At 35.9% G+C, this 20,189-nt stretch overlaps 1 protein-coding gene across 1 annotated transcript in view; it reads right to left on the reverse strand.

Moving 5' to 3' along the window:
- TSPAN8 (tetraspanin 8) overlaps positions 1 to 20,189 on the reverse strand; it is a 59,142-nt gene that overhangs the window by 21,588 nt on the left and 17,365 nt on the right. Inside the window, exon 2 of the mRNA XM_055118414.1 lies at positions 424 to 558. Within this exon, the coding sequence (XP_054974389.1) occupies positions 424 to 558 (135 nt within the window). The remainder of the gene's footprint in view (positions 1 to 423; positions 559 to 20,189) is intronic.

The raw sequence follows: 20,189 nt of genomic DNA on the forward strand, positions 1-20,189 counted from the left end.
CTCCAGGATCTCCCTCCGGATTGTTGCATCCTCCATCAGGTAAGTGCCTTATTTATTTCTTTCCCAGACTTGATAGTTGTCTCCTCTATCCTTGCCCATCTCTTCTTGAGTCTACTACCATGGTAGTATAACGCTTGCCAGCCAATTTCCCCCAGTGTCTTAGTACATAAAGGCTGTTTATAATTTCTTGCTCTATTTGGTATACAATAAACAATGGGTAATAATGCATGAATGAATTAATGAGTGAATAAAATGTTACTCTCAGCACGTCTTTTCCCCTAAACTAAACCATTACCTTCCACAAACAAAGCTTCTGAAATTAAGAGTTTTATTCATCTTGGCAAGTCTTCTGGACAGAGAAAGAAAACAGAAGTTCCCTCAAAATCTAAAGTCTGGAACTTGGGATTTGCATGGAGAACTCACCACAAACAAGGAAAACCGGTTTTCAGTAAGGGCACCACAGCATCCCAAGAAACCCAGAAGCATGATGGTAGCACTCACACCCATCAGGATACTCAAACCAATATTGGGGTTAGAAGAGGCCTCCTTGCCAACAATCTGAAAATTAAAAAAAAAAGACATAAGATTCCTTTCCCTTGATGTTCATTTGTTAGTCAATGAAAATCTATCAGGTAATTGCTACGTCCCAAGTCTTATTCCAGGACTTTGAGGTACTTCAGAGACCGAAACAGTATTTTTCCTTATACTGCTATTTTACTGAAATGTTACTGAATCTGAGTAATGTTTCAAACTTTGTATTTTTCTAAGATGAAATACTAGATGTTTGACAGAAGAAATGCAATAGACTTTCAAAACCATTAAAAACAAACATACATCTATGATCTGATCTTTAGTTTGCACATTTTATGTTGCATGGATGAGAGTAACACTAAAGGCATATGTCTTCACAACTATTTAAAGTAAAAGGAACTTATATATGCATGAGAGTAATATTATAAGGCATGTGTCTTCACAGCTCTATATTAATTAAATTAAATTACATTTTAAAAAGCACAAACTATCAAACTTTGGACAAATCCAACAATATAAATGAATCTCATAGACATTGCACTGTACTAAATAAATGTTAATCAAAAGAGTGACTCTTGTATAATTCCAGTTACATTATGTTAAGAAGAGATAAATACAAACTATAATAATAAAAACCAGAATAAAAACTTTGAATTGGGTAGGTGGGAAAAGAAGAATTGAGCTCTAAGGGATATAAGAGAACTTTTTTAGATTAATTAAAATTGTATTATTAATTTTAGGGTTGATTACACTTTAGCCAAAACAAAAACATATAGAACCACCTATGAGACTTAGCTATATAATATATTCTGAGCCTGTGTGAAGTCCTGGATTTGATTTCTGGCATGCATAAACAAATAAGAAATAAGAAAAAGATACTGAACATAAGAAAAAATATAATCACCAATATTTTGTATTAATTCTATGTGCTTGCTCCCAGAAGATAGAGTTCATAGAGGCTTCTAGATTTTCTTTATTTTACCAAATGTTCATTAATATAATATTGAAGAAAAATGTCTTAAGATCATGTTTAAGTAAGCTACCCCTTGCAAAATTCAGTTCTTAACTCTCTCTCTCTCTCATACACCCCCCCCACACCCTTCATCACCTTTAGAATATCTATTCTCGGTCTATTGCTTGCCCCCTGAGTACTTGTGGCTGTGTTAATACACAAATGCCATGTGTCATCCATATTTCTTCTTATCTGTTGGACTATTTGTTGTAAAAGATAGATTTCTGCCAAATGTGCAGATAGACTTTTGCCCAACGTGTCCCAAATGGTTTTTTTTTTCCCAATATGCATCACTCAGGCATGTGGTATGAAGGTCAGTTGGGCCCCTCAGTATTTCTGTAGTAACTGTTAACATTTCCTTAAAGAATAAAGACCCAGACATAGTGTCTTTTTCAAAAATTAACTTTCTACAAGGGAAACATATCTTAAGACAAGATGACCTTGAGGTAGAAGTCATCCTCTCCTGGTCGTGAGATGCCCTCCAGTTCCTTGCACCCATGCTCCTAACTGTACATTAACTAAGAATAAAATCTCTCAAGTGTTCCATTCATCCTAAAATCAGCCATGTAAGTTTACTTCCTAGATTTTTTCTCCTATTAATGTCAGTTGTTAATTTGTTTGCATTACTTCCTCAAAAAACCTCAGAGGCTTAGGAGAGTTTTCACTCTAAGCCCCAACACTAGGTTATTCATGAGTTGTTAGACTAATAGTGAGACTCTATGTTAGAATCTGCTGCATAACATGTAGGTCGACCCCTTTCACAATGAGAACAAAAAAATTTATTATTAATGAATTGTACATTTTTTAAAGACTTATAAAAATCAGTTTGTAAACTTTTGTTTGACAATGAATGGAAAATAATGTGCTGAAGTTGTGATCCATTTAGCCTTTCTTGGCCTCAATTTCCCATTTATAAAGAGTATAATTTGATCAGCTTCTGTAATATCCAAAGGCCTCCTTTGTCTTTAAGTCCAGTTGCAGACATTTCAATTTACATTAATAAAAGCTGAAATTCATCCCAATGAATTTTGTCTTTTCATATTTTGATTTTATTCTTTGATTGTTGATGTTGGAGATAAGTGAGTTCGGTTACTAAATGGATATAGCATCTAGGTCAAAATGTCTTAATGACAAAAAAATAGCATTGGACACTTGCTTCACCTGCTCAGCCACAAATACTACTTCATTAAAATTTTATGACCAATGCAAGCCAACCCCTAAGAAGCCTTACAAGGCTGAAGTTTCAATGACCGAATTCTCAAGACCACGGTTAAATAACACAGACACAAGAATAATCGGTCAAATCTCTCCAGGTGGGTTAGTAAGACAAGTTCTCACTCAGCAAAGCAAAGCACTTCCATGAGACTATATGGACATTGCAACTCATAAGCAGAGACTAGTCCTGATGCTGTTATTTTGACGGCATCTTTCTGTTGGTGCTGGGGGCTGGGTAGGGGGGGTTGGGGGGGGCTGTCACTTTTCTAGATTCTTCCTAACAAATGGTGTTTTTCATGAAATGAGTGAAACTCTGGGTTCAGTTTCTCAAGTCAAAGAACAACTGAGCTTCCAAAAAGCTACCTTGGATGATGGTTTGCATCTTAGGGCAAAGGTCAAATTTTTAAAGGAAAATGATGACTGAGCCTGACAGAGGAAAGCTCAGGCTCCTTTTCCAAGTCTAAAGAATCCCCTGGGACAAGGGATTTGGTTTCTGAGAGGCATTGCTATATGGTAGAGAGTTTCTACTGAAGGTGAACAAGGTATTCCCGAAGCACAAGATACACTGTACAGAAAAGATGTGCACAAAGCAATCTCTGATATTCTTCTTTGTGTTTATGTTCATTTTTCCTAGAACAACTGCCACTGTTCTTCCATTTGTAAAGTTCATTTCCTTCTAGTCTTGATTCTTCCTCATGATTTTAGATACATAGAAATCAAGCCAGTTTCATACTATGTCAACTGAGTAATGCTGTTCCAGTGAATTCTGCTTTTTTTGTTTAGGGTTGGAGGCTGACGGAACACAGGGTTGAAATATAACTACAGATGCTGTCTAGTTCTATTAATTCACTCTTATCCCCAGATACAGAGTAACACCCTCTCAAGGACAATGGTTCGCCTTTAATACATTCAATGTGTGTAATTTCTCAACAGACTAAACACCAAATTTGTTTACCAGAAGCACTGAGGAGAAAAAAACTGTTCCCATATCAACCAGAAACAAAATAATAAAGTACAGACTGCACACACATCTTTAAATGGCCAGAGCACTCTCTAAATTAGGTGTCTGCTAATTTCTGTGCTTAATTATGAGCCTCAAAATCAAATATCAGTTTCTATAAGACCAAACTTTGTGTGTTTTAAATACCTATTGAAGATCCAAGTTTTAGAGCCCGAGGCCATCAAGTAGTCAGTTACATTTAGCAAGAGAAATCACAACAGATAGTAACTGGCTTTTCACGTATTTTTTTCAGCTAGACTGCCTCCAAAGGCATCAGACTATGACTGGCTTAATTGCTGACTTCATCATATCTTGATAGTTATCAAATAGGGCTTTCCTTTTAAAAATAAAAATGGCATTTGGGCAATAACTTTGGAAAGGCTCTAACAGTAGAAGAGAAGTTCCTAAAGACTGTCCAAAATCCATACAATTAATCGTACTCTAAATTTTAGAATTCCTGGAGCGAGACCACTCATATTCTACACCACAGATGTGCCAAGAGTAGCACACAACATTTGATGGGGTTTAACAAACATGTTAGTAATCTCTTATACAAGGGTTTAGTGGCTCCAGGATGAGCTACAACAATCTTCACACACTTTCCTCTAAGGAAAGTTTGTTGGACCTTTTTTTTTTTTTGCTTTTTGGGTCACACTCAGCGATGCTCAGGGGTTACTCCTGGCTTTGCACTCAGGAATTACTCCTGGTGGTGCTTGGGAGACCATATGGGATGCTGGGGATCGAACCCAGGTCAGCCGTGTGCAAGGCGAACGCCCTACCCGCTGTGCTATCGCTCCGGCCCCTATTGGACCATTTTTAGCAGATTATTCATAATAAGCAATACAAAATTAATTCTGTTCTGCTTTGGGGGGCACAGTTTGGGATGGAAATGTTTGAAATATGGTGGTGGGATTGGTGTTTGAATATTAAATGAAATTAATTATTGTGAACAACTGTATAAAAATAAAACATCATTTTAAAAGTCCACATAATGAGGAAACTTCCTTCAATGAGGCAAGATTAACAATTTGAAAGTGGGGATGGGGGATAGAGGCAGTGAGGTATTTTTAGAGAAGTGAGAGCAAATACTGGAAGCAGAGGAAAAGGGTAGAGATGAAGGCAGTATAGTGCTAACAAAGCAATTCTCTCACATTTAAATCTTTTCTCACAACATTCTTCACATTTGTAACTCTCTGGTATGATTAGGACAGAACTCAAAGCCAGAGCAAGAATTAACTTTGCAGTCCTGTTTTGTGAATAATACCTTTTATTTTTGAAAACAATTATGCCATACCTACTATACTATAGTATCAGGCACATATTAAGAAATTTTGATTAACTGAGTTGTAAAATCATGCAGCATTACAAATGATTTCACGAGAAAAATTTTAGGTGCTGTTGAAATATTGTTAATTATTGTATTAATTTCATCATTAAAAGAGAAGTTGGCCATTTTAGGGGAGGGTAGAAAAATTTGAAGTTAATTGTTTACCTCTTTCATATTCATGCCTCTCATTATCCAAATTGTTACTCCCAGCATCATGGTACCACATAGCTGTAGAAAAGAAAAGAGTACAAATAAGATGAACTGCAGCTCTAATTTCATATAACCCCTAGCCATCTAATTAGAGGTATTCATCATGACCTGAAAGACATAAATGAAAGATACAAATCTGGGGGCTGGAGCAATAGCACAGCGGGTAGGGGGTTTGCCTTGCATGCGGCCGACCCGGGTTCGAATCCCAGCATCCCATATGGTCCCCTGAGCACCGCCAGGGGTAATTCCTGAGTACAGAGCCAGGAGTAACCCCTGTGCATCGCTGGGTGTGACCCAAAAAGCAAACAAAACACAAAACAAACAAACAAATAAAAAGATACGAATCTGCACAAATTGCTCAAATGTTCCATTGCAACGGGCATTTTAATAAGAAAGCATAGTTATGTTTCTCATCCACAGTTCATTCAAAGTCTAGTAAAATAAATAATATATACTATAGGAAAAGAAAATGTTTTATATACCAGGTCTGTTTTTGCTAGACTTTAGCATAGGAAAGATGTAAAACATAACAGATTAGAGACAAAGTATCTTTATCAGACCCCTGGTTTGGTCTCTGAGCAGTTTAGACCAAAATAAAGAAAATATTGACTAATTACTGAATGTTACTTTAACATTAAACAAGTAAGAAGTTGGGATACACAGAGAACAGTGAAACTGTTGAACAAAATTTTAATTAAGTAATATTCCTTGTACTAAAAAAAGCTTCCTTTAAGAATAAGTTATTTTAGGTGGTAAAGCTTACTGAGAGAAGAGGTACAATGAGAAATTTAAGAATCTCAAATTCCTTTAATAACTTCACCAGATTATTTAATTTGTACCAAAGCCAATATATAAAATATGATGCACATTTTACTTTTGTGTAAAAAAACCCTTGTCTTTCAAGGTTTTTGCTTATTTTTAAAGGACATATGTGTTGTACCCTCAAAAAAAAAAACTCTCAGTGGTCTATTATTAGAGATGTTGAAAATAGGCTGAATAACATACCAGACACAGTAGGCTTTGGGGTACTTTCTAGATCATTCTGGTTGTATGTTTTTTTAACAGAAAAATATTTGAGTACCCCCAAACATAACAACTTTGTAACACCATTGATTTCATACATGCTTGAGACATACCCTAGAATTCTAAAACAGCATTTTAATGACATTTCAAACATTTCCTTTTCTGGGGGAGTCTAAGGGAGGCATTATGCCACACCCAGCAGTGTTTCAGGGCTTCTACTTGCTTTGTGCTCAGTGATTGCTCCTGGCAGTCCTTAGAGGCCTATGTATGTTGCTAGGGATAGAACCCAGGTTGGCACATGCAAAGCAAGCACCTTAACTAAGCACTGTATTACCTCTCTGGCCCATACTTACTATTTAATGATTTCTCATTGCATTTTTTTAAATGAAAGTATAGAGTTAAGAACTTAGTTAAGATATAGGGAATGAGTGGACAGAGAACCAGAGAGTATGTGGCAACTAAAATATATCAATAATCATCTAGATTTAAACACTTCATTTTGGATTTGAAAAAGAAAAAGAGTAGAACTTCGGGACATAGCAAACACTTCATGATAATTTAGCATCACTCTCATCATTCTTTCCTGACTGCATATGTCAATACTTCAATCAAAGATTAATAAATATTATTGAAAACCAAAGCTTTTTATTAAATGAAACAATTTATACACCACATGTACATTATAAAATAAAAAACAGCATTAGAATAGCTTTAGAACCTAAAGCTCCTTTCCTTTCCTTTCCTCCTTTCCAACTAAATTCTAATTGCATTACAGATGAAAGTAAACCACCCTTTTAGCAGTTCTTTCATAGTAAGTCTGTAAAACTCATATCAAATAATAATAAGATTCTTGGGATTTTTTTCAGAAATGACAGAATTGTATTGATAAATTGCTGTTGTTTATTTATGGCAAGAATTCTAATTTTGGGGGGGCTGGAGCAATAGCACAGCGGGTAGGGCGTTTGCCTTGCACGTGGCCGATCTGGGTTCGATTCCCAGCATCCCATATGGTCCCCTGAGCACCGCCAGGGGTAATTCCTGAGTGCAGAGCCAGGAGTGACCCCAGTGCATCGCTGAGTGTGACCCAAAAAAAAAAGAATTCTAATTTTTTTATGCAATGGTAGGGATCAAACTTAGGGCCTCACATATACAAAGCAAGTGCTCTATTGCTGAGCTACATACATAATCCTGGATTCTATTTTATTTTCCAATTTTTATTTATGCACCGTACTCATACTTTCACGGGGCCAACCCTTGTTCGAGTCCTCCGCCCCTCTCAGAGAGCCCGGCAAGCTACCGAGAGTATGGACCCGCATGCCAGAGCCTGGCAAGCTACCCGTGCATATTGGATATGCCAAAAACAGTAACAATAAGTCTCTCAATGAGATATGTTACTGGTGCCCGCTTGAACAGATGAGCACCATAATCTATAATCTGTTAGTAACAGAGTTTTTGGCATACAATGGTCTAACCACAGCATCCCCCAGAGTAATAGCATCCCCCACCCATGTCTCAGGCTCTTCTTCTTTTTTTTGGTGTCACACCTGGCGATGCACAGGGGTTACTCCTGGCACTGCACTCAGGAATTACTCCTGGTGGTGCTCAGGGGACCATATGGGATGCTGGGAATTGAACCTGGGTCGGCCATGTGCAAGGCAAATGCTCTACCCACTGTGCTATTGCTCCAGCCCCCTCAGGTTCTTCTTCTAACCTGCCACCCAGCACCCTTGAAACTCAGTTCTGTAGGTTTATTCATGGATTATATTACCAAAGGAAATTTTTTTCTTTGCTATGTTTCTTTATATTCAACATATAAGAAAATTATTTTGCATGTATTTGTCTCTCTTTGGCTGATTTCCCACTGCATGACACGCTTCAGCCACATCTATGTAACAGTAAATCACACATTATCTTTTCTTGTAGCTGAGTAGTTTCTATCATGTATATATATTACAGTTTCTCTATCTACTCATCTGTTCTTGGGCAGTTGAATTGTTTCCAAATATTGGCTACAAATGGTTTGGGGAAAACTGGTTAGGCACATGCAAAAAAGGTAATTAGATTCCTATCTCACATCATGCACAAAAGTTAGTTCAAAAATGAATTAATGACCTCCACATTTTACCTGAGTTCATAAATTATGTCAAGGAAAATATAAGTAGAACTCTGTGATAATGACCCAATGTCAGTGGTCAATAAAACATATAAAAAATAAACAAATGGAAATACATTAAATTAAGGGCCAGAGTAATAATGCAGCAGGTAGGGTGCTTGCCTTGTATGCGGCTGACACGGGTTCAATCTCAGGCACCCCTTTTGGTCCCCTGAGCACTGCCAGGAGCAATTCCTGAGTGCAGATTCCTGAGCATTCCTGGGAGTGGCCCCAAAAGCCAGAAGCTAAAAGAAGAAACCTCTGTACTGCAAAAGAAGGGAGGACTACAAGGAAAAGGCATATTCTTTATTATGTCCCAAGAATATAGGTCATTGAAATGGGGAAGAGGCTGCTGAGATGAGTATTTTCTGGTGTCCCTACTCAGCAGGACATGTGTCACCCAGGTGATCAGGCACCACCTAGGCCACCCTCATGACATTCCATACCAATAATTCCCTTTCTTTAGATGTGTATTCCTAATCTTTTTATCCTGTTCCCTTTGTGTCTCTGCCATCAAGAATGAGCCATAAGCCTCAGAAGCCTGAGGACTTCCAGGTGTGGCCCCCAAACCAAAATTACAACCCTGTAAAGCAAATCAAAAAACGTCACAAGGATATTTCGAGCAGCTTCATTCATAGTAGCCAGAAGTTGGAAACAACCAACATTTCCTATTGTATTCTATCTCAACTGGGGACCTTATTTGCTCCCTGTGGATCCCCGGTATGTTCCAAGGGATTCACAAATGGGGGACCGCAGCAAAAGATGAGCAGTAAAAGGTTGACATGTCCTCATGAGAGAAACTCACTAAAGCCATAGAAAACCTCACTGGGAAGGAATGACTGAAAATGTCAAGAATGTCCCCATCATCTGGTCCTAAAGAGTAAGATGGAAACCTTCATCCGAAATCTTTACTTGCAGATACCACAGAAGTGTGTCTCAGGGGATGAGTCCATGAAGAAATTTATTGACCATTCACAGGTGTGAAGTGATATCTAATTACAATTTTGATTTGGGTCACTTTGTTTCTAGTTGATATTTTTATGCATTGCTGTTCATCTCTATATGTACGATCATTTAAATATGTCTCATTTAGAGAGGTGTCTAATAATCTCTACTGCCTATTTTTGTTGAGGTTGTTTGGTTGGCTAGGGGTTTTGTGAGTTCTTTATTTTTATTTTATTTATTTATTTATTGTTTTGGTTTTAGGGACACATCCAACAGTACTCAGGGCATACTACTGGCTCTATTCTCAAGGTTCATTCCTAGTGGTGCTTGGGGGAACATAGCAGTATGGGGGATCAAACCATGTCTGGAAGTATGCAAGGCAATCACCTAAAGTTCTGTTCTATCTCTCTGGCTCTACTTTGTGAGTTTTTTATATGTCTTGGATACTGGCCCCTTGTTAGATACATGCTGCAAAAATATTTTCTCCCATTCAGTAGGATATCTTCTTGGGTTTTTGTTTTGTTTTAGTTTTGGTTTTAGCTTTCTGTTTATTTTGTATGGTGCTAGAGATCAAATCCAAGGTCTCCTGCATTCAAGATACGTGCTTTACCACTGAGTCACATTCCTGGATCACAGTAAGGATATGATTTTTATTTTACTGGTAGTTTCTTTGCTTTGCAGAAGCTTTTTTCTTTAATTATCATTTAGTTACTTTTGCTCTTACTTCCTTCGTTGTTGCAATTGTGTCCCTGAAGATATTACTGCTGTAAATAATGTAATTCTTTACTTTTTATTTACATTTTATAGTATAAAGTCAAAGAATGTGATGACTCTTATCCTTCAGAATTCTTCGGTTATCCTGTCTTTTATGGTTCTATACAAATTTCAGTAATGTGTATTCTATTTACTTGAAGAATGCCAATGGAGTTTTGATAGAAATTACACTAAATCTGTTTATTGCTTTGTGTATGTTGTGCATTTTAACATTGTTATTCTTCCACAGATTCCCATAATTTAAATGTTTTTTTTTAAATGCTATAATATAAAGAAGATAGCCACAAAAGAACTACTATTGCATGTCATTTCTTGGTATACAGACTCTGATAAAATGTCATTGTTAATCTTCATAATTAGTCCTGCTGGATAAAATCACTCTTTCTCAAATGCAGAAGCACAGAAATACCAAGAAGCACGTACCTGGACACAAGCATAAAGGAGTAGATTCAGGAATTGAATCTCAATCTATTTGTTAAAATACAATTGCCACTATTCACTTATCCAAAATCCACTATTATAATTTCTTTATAATTGAAGATTATAATATACCTTATTATAATTTTATAATTTACCATCTTATCCCTTCCTCCTCTACTTCAAAATCCAACACTGAAACATAATCACTAAGTAGAGAGATTTTATATTTGCCTCATAAAATTGCCTATACAATGTTGACTAAAAGGTGTTTTCTTAAACATTTGACATTTTTGTGTGTTCTTTATATTTGCTCACTTAATCCTCAAAACATCATAACATAAAAACTTCTATCTTCTAAATATTACCAATGAGGACATTAATTGCAGAAGTTAATTAGTATCCCCATGAAGTCCAGCCTGTGCTATCAACTACTGAGCTTTAATAGCTTTTGTCATTGTCATAGTGCTCACACATTGATTACATAGAAGCAGTTTATATATACAAAGTTTATGCATTTCAGTCATTGTCAAGTCTTTTTCTTGGAGGATTTTATTAGCTGACAATAAAATATAATTGTTTTTTCAATGTATCACTATTTTAGTTATGTCTCTTTTGCATTAGCTCTCTTAATTGCATTTAGCACACCAAATCTAGAGGACAAGTCGTCACAGAAATACAATGATGAACAACAAAGCACTAGTTTGGGACACTCCCCATTAATCACTTCCTTTTCCTCTCTTTGGCCACTTCATGCTTTTGATTTCCTCTAGTTGCTAATACATTTGACTTTATTGCTTGAAGACTTCTTTTCACCTAACACATTTGGGATCAGTAATGCTGTGAATTCTGTATTCCTTTTAAAAATATTTAGCCTTTCCATAGCTCTCTGCTTCTGATAATTATTCTACCAGATCTATAAGTTGAAAGAAGTCAGTTTTATGCTTACTCAAACCCCTATACTACAAGCATCTGTTATACTCCCAAATTCTGACTTATGTGAGAGCAGCATAGGAAAATTTGTCATTTCATATGCTTTTGACACAAGTCTCAGAGGAATAGTTTTTGTATTTACTATTTATGTTATCTAGAGTACTTTCAATTCTCTCTAACTTGCATCAATCTCTAGCATGAGTTTTGGAATGATTTTCATTTTCATATGTGTTTCTTCAATTACCAGTTCTAACAAATTTAAATCATTGCTTATTTATATGGGATATTTCAAATTCACTCAAAAAGAAACTGGTATGTTCAACATAAATGTCCATATGCATATCTAGTGATATTTTAACATCTGGCCCTACTTTGCAAAAGCTTATTTTGTAAGTTACACCAGAAAGAATGCATTTGAAAACAAGGCCATGGATATCTATAAGAAAACCACATCAATACGACCATTAAAATTTTGCTTAAGTAAACATTAGGAATGTAACAAATTGCTAATTTCCTAAGAAGGATTGTAAAATTCTAACAGACAACTCTGTATGGGTGCTGGGGCGGGGGGGGGTTGGGGGGAACAAGAATAAAAATGAAATGGTTCATAACCTTCTCCTGCTATCTAGATTTTGAATTAAAATACTAATTTTACCTATTGACTGAAAAATTATCAGTAGTCTTTACAAATGTTATTCTCACTCAAAGATGCCATTTCAAGAAGTCCTACAGAGATTGTAGGTCTCAAGACTCTGCTGTTGGGAGGATTTGGGCCTTTGGTCTCAGAGAGGTTAAACAAATCTAAGTGAAATCTACAGTCTCAAAAAGACTTCATATCAGGAAAACAGATAATAATAACCATAAAATAATCAGAGTGCCCTAAGAAAGCAATGGCAATGTATAGTAACTATATTATATACATCTGCCGTTCACCTTGAGCTCTAATTTGATATATGTAATTCTAAATCTATAACATATCCCTTTCTTTAGACTACCATTTTGGTTTAAATTCATACATACTCTGAATTCCAGAGAAGTTATTAATAAAATTTTGGGCTGCAAGTGTTCACATACTTAAATATCTGGGTGATACTATCAACTATCTTATTATTTTAAAATATGCCAAATGAAGAGTAAGAAGCAGTTTTGCTCATTTTTTAAGTAAAGCTAGGTTAACACTGGTAACCAATTCTCAGTAAATGAGAAACTTCTCATTCAAAATATTCCAATTAATATAGAAAATATTTATGCAGAATATCACCAATCTGATCATTTTAAAGTAAAAGATTAAGGTTCTTGAGTATCATAAATTAATACTAATGTTGTCACTATCATCCCATTGCTCATAGATTTGCTCAAGCAGGCACCTGTAATGTCTCCATTGTGAGACTTGTTACTGTTTTTGCTTATTGAATATGCCACAGGTAGCTTGCCAGGCTCTGCCATGTTGGCAAGATACTCTCGGTAGCTTGCTGGGATCTCTGAGAAAAGCAGAGGAATCAAACCCAGGTCGTCTTCGTGCAAAGCAAACGCCCCACCCGCTGTGCTATCACTCCAGCCTAGACAAAAAAGTGACATGGTCAGACATATGTGTGTCTTGATGAAAGAATACAGTATCACCTATAAAGTGGCTGTTTCTCTAGAAAATAAAATCTAAATTTTACTAAGCTGCTGAGTACATCTGCTAAATTAGAGATTATGCCAAAGAAAACATTTAAAAAATCCATCAAGGGTATGCATTTAGTAAATTCCGTGTCTTCAGAAATTAAACATGACATGCCACACAAATAAACAAAAATTTGAGGGAAAGAAATCAATAAAGACAGAAAATTAAAATTAACATATAAGGGAGACAAAAAACAATGGCAAAGTATGTATCTTAATTGGATTCTGATGAAGACAGAAACAGTTATGAGACAAAATAAATGTGAATACTTTTAGGCATTTAATCGCTAATAAATTCATATTTTAATGTGAAATGACATGGTTACATTTTTTTAAAAATATTCATTTTTTAAAAGTATGTGTTAAAAACTTACAGAAGAAATTATAAATCTGGGATTGCTTCAAAGTAATATAGGATAGAAGAAAGGATGAGTAGAGGAACCAGGAAAGATTAAATAGAAATTGATGGGTTTCTGGGGATTATCACTGGTTTACAATGTTATGCAATTTATCTAGATATATTATTATATATTATAATAATCTAATATAATCTAATACTAGATTCACATTTCTATCACCTGTATAATAGTATCGCTTTAACCACCAATATTCTAGTGCCATTTTCACCTCTCAAAAGAATCCTCTGGGGCTCAGAGTGCTAGTACAGTGGGTAGGGTGTTAGCCTCACATGTAGTCAACTTGGGTTCGATCCTCAGCATCTCATACGGTCCCCCGAGCACTGCCAGTGGTAATACCTAGATGCAGAGCCAGGAGTAACTCCTGAACTCTGTCAGGTTTGACCCAAAAAGCCAAAACAAAACAGAACAAAAAATTCTACTCATGACTCCCACTATCCCCATTTTTCCACCGTAGTTTTCAAAGTCTAGGAAATAGTTTGTTCTTTTTGCATAGGGCATTTTATAATTCTGCATACAAAATTATTTTTTCAATTTAAAAATGGGCTATTTTTAAAATTTTTTTATTTTATAAGGTAGTTCATAATATTTGATGATATTTAGTATTAAAACACCAATCCCACCACCATTACACCTTCCCACCACCATATTTAGGATGTTTCCATCCCAAGCCCCAAGCCTTGTTCCCAAAGCACAACCAAAATGACATATTTTGTGCTGTCTATTATGAAAAACACTGAAAATGCTACAAAAAAGTATCTATAGAGGAAACTTGTGAAGATTGCTCTATTTTAGACATCCTAAAGAATGTCTTAATGGCAGGGGCCATTATGGCAGGGGCCATTAAGACATTCTTTAGGATATCACTAACATGTTGTTAAAGTTTTAGTGATGTGAGCTTTTGTATATATATATATGCATATATATATATATCTGAAAATATGTATGCACTGTAGCACTGTCATCCCATTGTTCATCGATTTGCTCGAGCCGGGCACCAGTAACATCTCCATTGTGAGACTTGCTGTTACTGTTTTTGGCATATCAAATACGCCACGGGTATCTTGCCAGGCTCTGCTGTGCAGGCAGGATACTCTGGGTAGCTTGTTCCAGTCCGAAAAATATGTATATATGCATATACATATATTTCCCTCTATGATTGGTTGCCTACTATTTGAACCCCATCAAATGTTGGGAGGACCCATTCGGGTTGGAAGATGCGAATTATAAGTAGACTATAGACCGAACATGAAGGCCACTCAATACCTCTATTGCAAACTACAAAACCCAAAAGGAGAGAGAACAAAAGGGAATGCCCTGCCACAGAGGCAAGGTGTGGTGGTGGGGGATGGGGTGGTGTTAGTGAGAGGGATACTGGGATCATTGGTGGAGGTGAATGGGCACTGGTGGAGGGATGGGTAAACAATCACTGTATGAGCAAAATGCATGCACAGAAGTTCATAATCTTGAAACTGTACATCACAGTGATTCTCTAATAATTTTTTTTAATGTGGTGTGATGGGTAGGGAGCATCTTATGATGTGTATAGAAAGAAGTTCCCTCATGCATGAATCTCGGCCCAAGCATGTGGGAGGCGGCTTTGAGTATGGCGGTGGTTTGGTTCTGGAGGTTTTCAGCTGAAGGGGTTGGGTCCCTTGGGGCAGGGAGGCTCTCACCTGCCCCCTTCTGGGGCACCCCTAGTGAAATAACCTGGTGCAGGGTCCGGTGGCATGGTTATGGCGGGCATCAGGTTGCACCTTTCCAGGAGAAAAAGGCTTTCGATCTGGATGGTGGCCGATAACGAGATTATTTTAATAAACATTTTTGTTTCTTATTTTTTAATAACTAGGTTATTTCCACTGAGTTACTTTTGTTTTTTTTTGGGGGGTGGGGGATTGGGTATTTAGCTTTGGGATCACACCCAGCAATGCTCAGGAGTTACTCCTGCCTCTGTACTCAGGAATTACTCCAGGCAGTGCTTGGGGGACCATATTTGATGCCGGAGATTGAACTCAGGTCGGCCTCATGCAAAGCAAACGCCCTACCTGTTGTGCTATCACTCCGGCCCTGATATACTTTTGATCTGTCTCTAAGTCTACCATATATCTTAAAAATATAATCTATTTCTTGATATACAAGCCTGCCCTTCCTGTATTTTACTCCCCCACTCTCCACTGTTAGATAGTGCTGACTTATTTATTAAGTCTTGTGTCAATAGATTTTTCAAGATAAGCTTTAGATCTTGCTGATATGCAAATCTTGTTGATTATAAGATGGCATCCTGTCATATCAAAACACAGACTTCAAATTACTGATACATTTCATACTGACTTAAGTATATCTTTTTATGACTAAATAATTTTGTTGTTTTTCTCAGGTAGTTTATGACAATTTCTTCTGCTACTTTAGATTTCTTCTAATAACGCTCTTCTATGACTATTATCTGACATCTCCATTTAGTCACCTGTTTGAAACAGATTGTAAAGGCTTAGTAAGATTGAGTGGCTTGGCTCTGGATGAGAACAGAGCACATTTTTCCCAGTCCTTTAACCCCAGGAGTCCTGGACCCTGAGCAATAGTGCAGTGGGTAGGGAGTTTTCCTTGCACATAGCCGACTCAGGTTCAATCCTCAGCATCCCACATGATTCTCCAGAGTACCATCAGGAATAATTTCTAAGTTGCAGAGCCAGGAGAAACCCATGAGCTTTGCGGGTGTGACCCAAAAAGCTCAAAACAAAACAAAAAAGCAAGGAGTCCTGCACTACAACTAGGAATAACTGTCTTCTAATTAAGAGATATTTTTGCAGCAATACCAAAACATTTATGAAATGCTTATCCTCACATATCCTGAAGTGCACTTTTTTTGGTCATTGGCTCATTTTCAATTACTGAAATAATCAAAGAAAGAACAAACAAATCCAAACAAGAAAAATTTTAAAATATACTGCTTTTTCTCTTATTTCTCTTGTACAGTGTCTTATCTCTTTTATGATCAAAGATTCCCTTTCTTGCATAAAATTGATATTTAAAAGAAAAATACTTACCCAGAAGATGAAGTTGAAGATAAACAAAGTACATTTTACCAATACATTCACACCTCCCATGTTGGAAAATGATCAGGATTCTAGATGCTCTTAATTTAACTGTTAGTGATAGGGAGGGAAATAATCCAATTATTAAAATAGAAGAAAATCAATGTACATTTAAATTTCACAAGAACTATCTCTAAGTGGGTATACTCTTTTGTTTGTCATGGTTCCTGGGGCACCCAGTCAGGACACGGATAATTCTTTCTCAAAAAAAAAAAAAGTTTCCTCTAAAGTAACCATACATCAAATTAGGGAAATAGCACTAGATTGGGCAAAGAATGACACACAAATATGAGGTTTCTGAATTTCAGAATCCTCAACCTCACCTTCCAGCCCTCTGTTTTGACTATAGGGAAATAACATTGTTTTGTTCTGAGATAAAGGGACATTCTGTTTCGACTCATTTTTCGCGTTGCATTTTCTCAAAATTTCTTCCAGATGCAATAAAACACATTTAGGAATGTGCAAAATCGAATGTCTCAGACACAGAGACCTTTTGTGTTTACCTCCAGAATAATCGAACAATGGAAGATGTATCTGACTTCCAAAACAATTTCAGAACAATTCTATGCCTAGAACACAATGTAGTTGGGAAAGTGGGGAGGGAAATGTGTTGCAATGGAATAGAAAAAACTTTCTGATCTTTCCTATATTGTGTCATTTAAAAAAATATATTTAGGCATCTTGATAGCTCGGTTATCTTTTATGGCACTACCCTTTATACACTATACTTTCTCTGGTAAATTACATACAACTATAACTCTTCTCCACCAACTCTCTTTCTGAATTTCTGATCTCAGACCAAAAAAAAATTCCAAATGAGTAGGTGGTCATAGTTCAGTGATGACAAATTGTACATTTTGTTTCTAGTGCTAACAGAAGGCAGCTGTCCCAGGTAAAGGCAAAATCTTGGATCTAATCAAGGAGGTGTAGATTGCTTTTGTGTAAACAGCGTGGTTCATGCTAATTTCCACATCCTGCCTCTTAGAAGGAGCTCTATTTCCTCTCTAAATAAAAGAATCTATACTGCAAAAGGTTGCTGGGAAAACAATTCTTTAAAATCTTTGTTAAATTCTAAACAATGAACAAGCATGGACTTGTAAAAATTTGAATTTTTAAAAACTTTATATTCTTCACAGGGATAAATTGTGCTTTGAAACAATTTCATTCTGACAACAAACAAAATATATTTACTATATTGGCAGCAAAAATATCTAGTGTTAAAGACTAAATTTAGAATATTTTCTAAACTAATATTTCAATTATTATTAAGATAGTTGGTATTTTGTGATGACTCCTGCTAGAAAATGGGTATATTTTAATAAACTCCTATTGAGGGGCTGGAGTGATAGCACAGTGGGTAGGACGTTTGCCTTGCACGCAGCCGACCCGGGTTCGATTTTCAGCATCACATATGGTCCCCTGAGCACCGCCAGGTGTAATTTCTGAGTGCAGAGCCAGGAGTGACCCCTGTGCATCGCCAGGTGCGACCCAAAAAAGCAAAAACCATAAATAAATAAAAAATAAATAAACTCCTACTGAGATATTAATATAGATTGGATTATCCATAACTGAGATGGTTTGATAATTGAAACATAAATGAATTTATAGTTCTGGAAAGGATTATTGCCTAGTGGTAAAATTAAAAACATTTAATAGACTTAAATGTTTTATTGTAAAATATATATATATTGAGCAGCTATCAAGTTTTAGTTTAGAATAGATTTTTATAGATGGTAAATCTTAAAAATATTTTTTATTCTTTAAATCTTTAAACTGCATATAATTGTAAGCCAGTACTACATCACAAAAGTAAGAAATATAGTTTTCAGTTAAATTATTTGTGCAATGTAAAAGTAATAAGTACATTTTTATAAGACAATTACTATTTAATAGGATCCCCAGGCCAATTCAAAATCTTTATGACATAGTTAATTCCTAAAAGTTCCTATTTCAGTAATAGTTGCACAAGTTTTACCCACCTTTTTTACTTTAGCTTGGGTAAATACTGCGTAGGGTCATTTTGCATTCTCTTCTTTCTTATATCCAATCACTTCCCACAGATTATTGAGCTCTAAAATTCTCCTCAAATCCATTTTCTTCATCTCATCCTTTGCGACTATCACTATTATCTCTTTATTATCTCTTGCTTGAACCATTAATTACAATGGAATCTTGTCTCCATGCCAATCTATTCCTCTCTGTTTTTTAGCATTCCAGGATTATTTTTTTGCCCAGTTAACTCTTTTTATAAAATTTTTATTGATCATGCAATTCTTCTAATTTAAAACCAATCTAAGTATGATTTCCTGTTCCCTAGAAGTAAAATTTCAGCTTCCTAGAATGATATTTGAAGTACCTGGTAAGCAGACACTTATCATCTTCCATTTCACTAGGTTTTAACAACAGTGAATACACTAAAGTTATACACGTTAGACCATGGAAAAGAGAATGAGGTTCCTTGTTCTCAGAGCAAATAAAAGGGCACAGTTAGCATATTATATGCCCTATAGAAAAGAACATGTTCTAAAAATCATTATGTAAATAAGGTCTAGATTTGGGATTTGACCCATTAAGGCAGATAAAGAGAGGAGGTTCATGTTCTTCTCTATAAAATAATAAAAAAATTATTTAACAAATATATTGAATGCCTGCTTACTGTATTCCAGTCAATATACTAGCTAAATCCTGTAAATACTGCAGTTTAAAAAACAAGATAAAAATTCTGACTGTTGTGGGGGATTTTATTGTATATATTACACACATATATAATAACTATGTAATGTAAATCAGGTAAATAGATTATAGAAAAATACAAATAGTCATAATTTCATTTTATTGTGACCACAAACAGGTGTTTTTATTATATCACTTTATTACCATTAAAATTTGTGTTTTCAGACAACTTCTAGTTATTAATTCAATAAATATTTATGAAATTACTCCAATGTGGCTGGAGTAATACCACAGTGGGTAGGGCATTTACCTTGCATGTGGCTGACCTGGGTTCGATCCCTCCATCCCTCTCGGAGAGCCTGGCAAGCTACCAAGTGTATCCCGCCCAACAGCATAGCCTGGCAAGCTACCCACGGCATATTCGATATGCCAAAAAAAGTAACAAGTCTCACAATGAGACATTACTGGTGCTTACTCAAGCAAATTGATGAACAATGCGACAATAGTGCTACAGTGCAGTGCTACTACAATGTTAGCCCTGAGCAAACGGCAATGACCAGAGAGATGATGCTGTGGATTTCCCAAAGTTTACTTTCCTGAAAGGAAGATAATCTTTGTATTTTTGTTTTCAAATTTTATGCGTATGAATGAAATGGACAGTGAAAAAGCAAATCGTGTGTTTTCAAGAAAAAATGTCATATTCCCTTTATTTTATATATTCTATTATTATGGCTACTCTATATACTATAAGGATCTTTCAAAGCAAACGTCAATATTCACATTATATTCTAAAAAGCTGGTAGC

This window comes from Sorex araneus, chromosome 10, assembly GCF_027595985.1.
Source record: "Sorex araneus isolate mSorAra2 chromosome 10, mSorAra2.pri, whole genome shotgun sequence".
In the NCBI taxonomy this organism is placed as follows: Eukaryota; Metazoa; Chordata; class Mammalia; order Eulipotyphla; family Soricidae; genus Sorex; species Sorex araneus.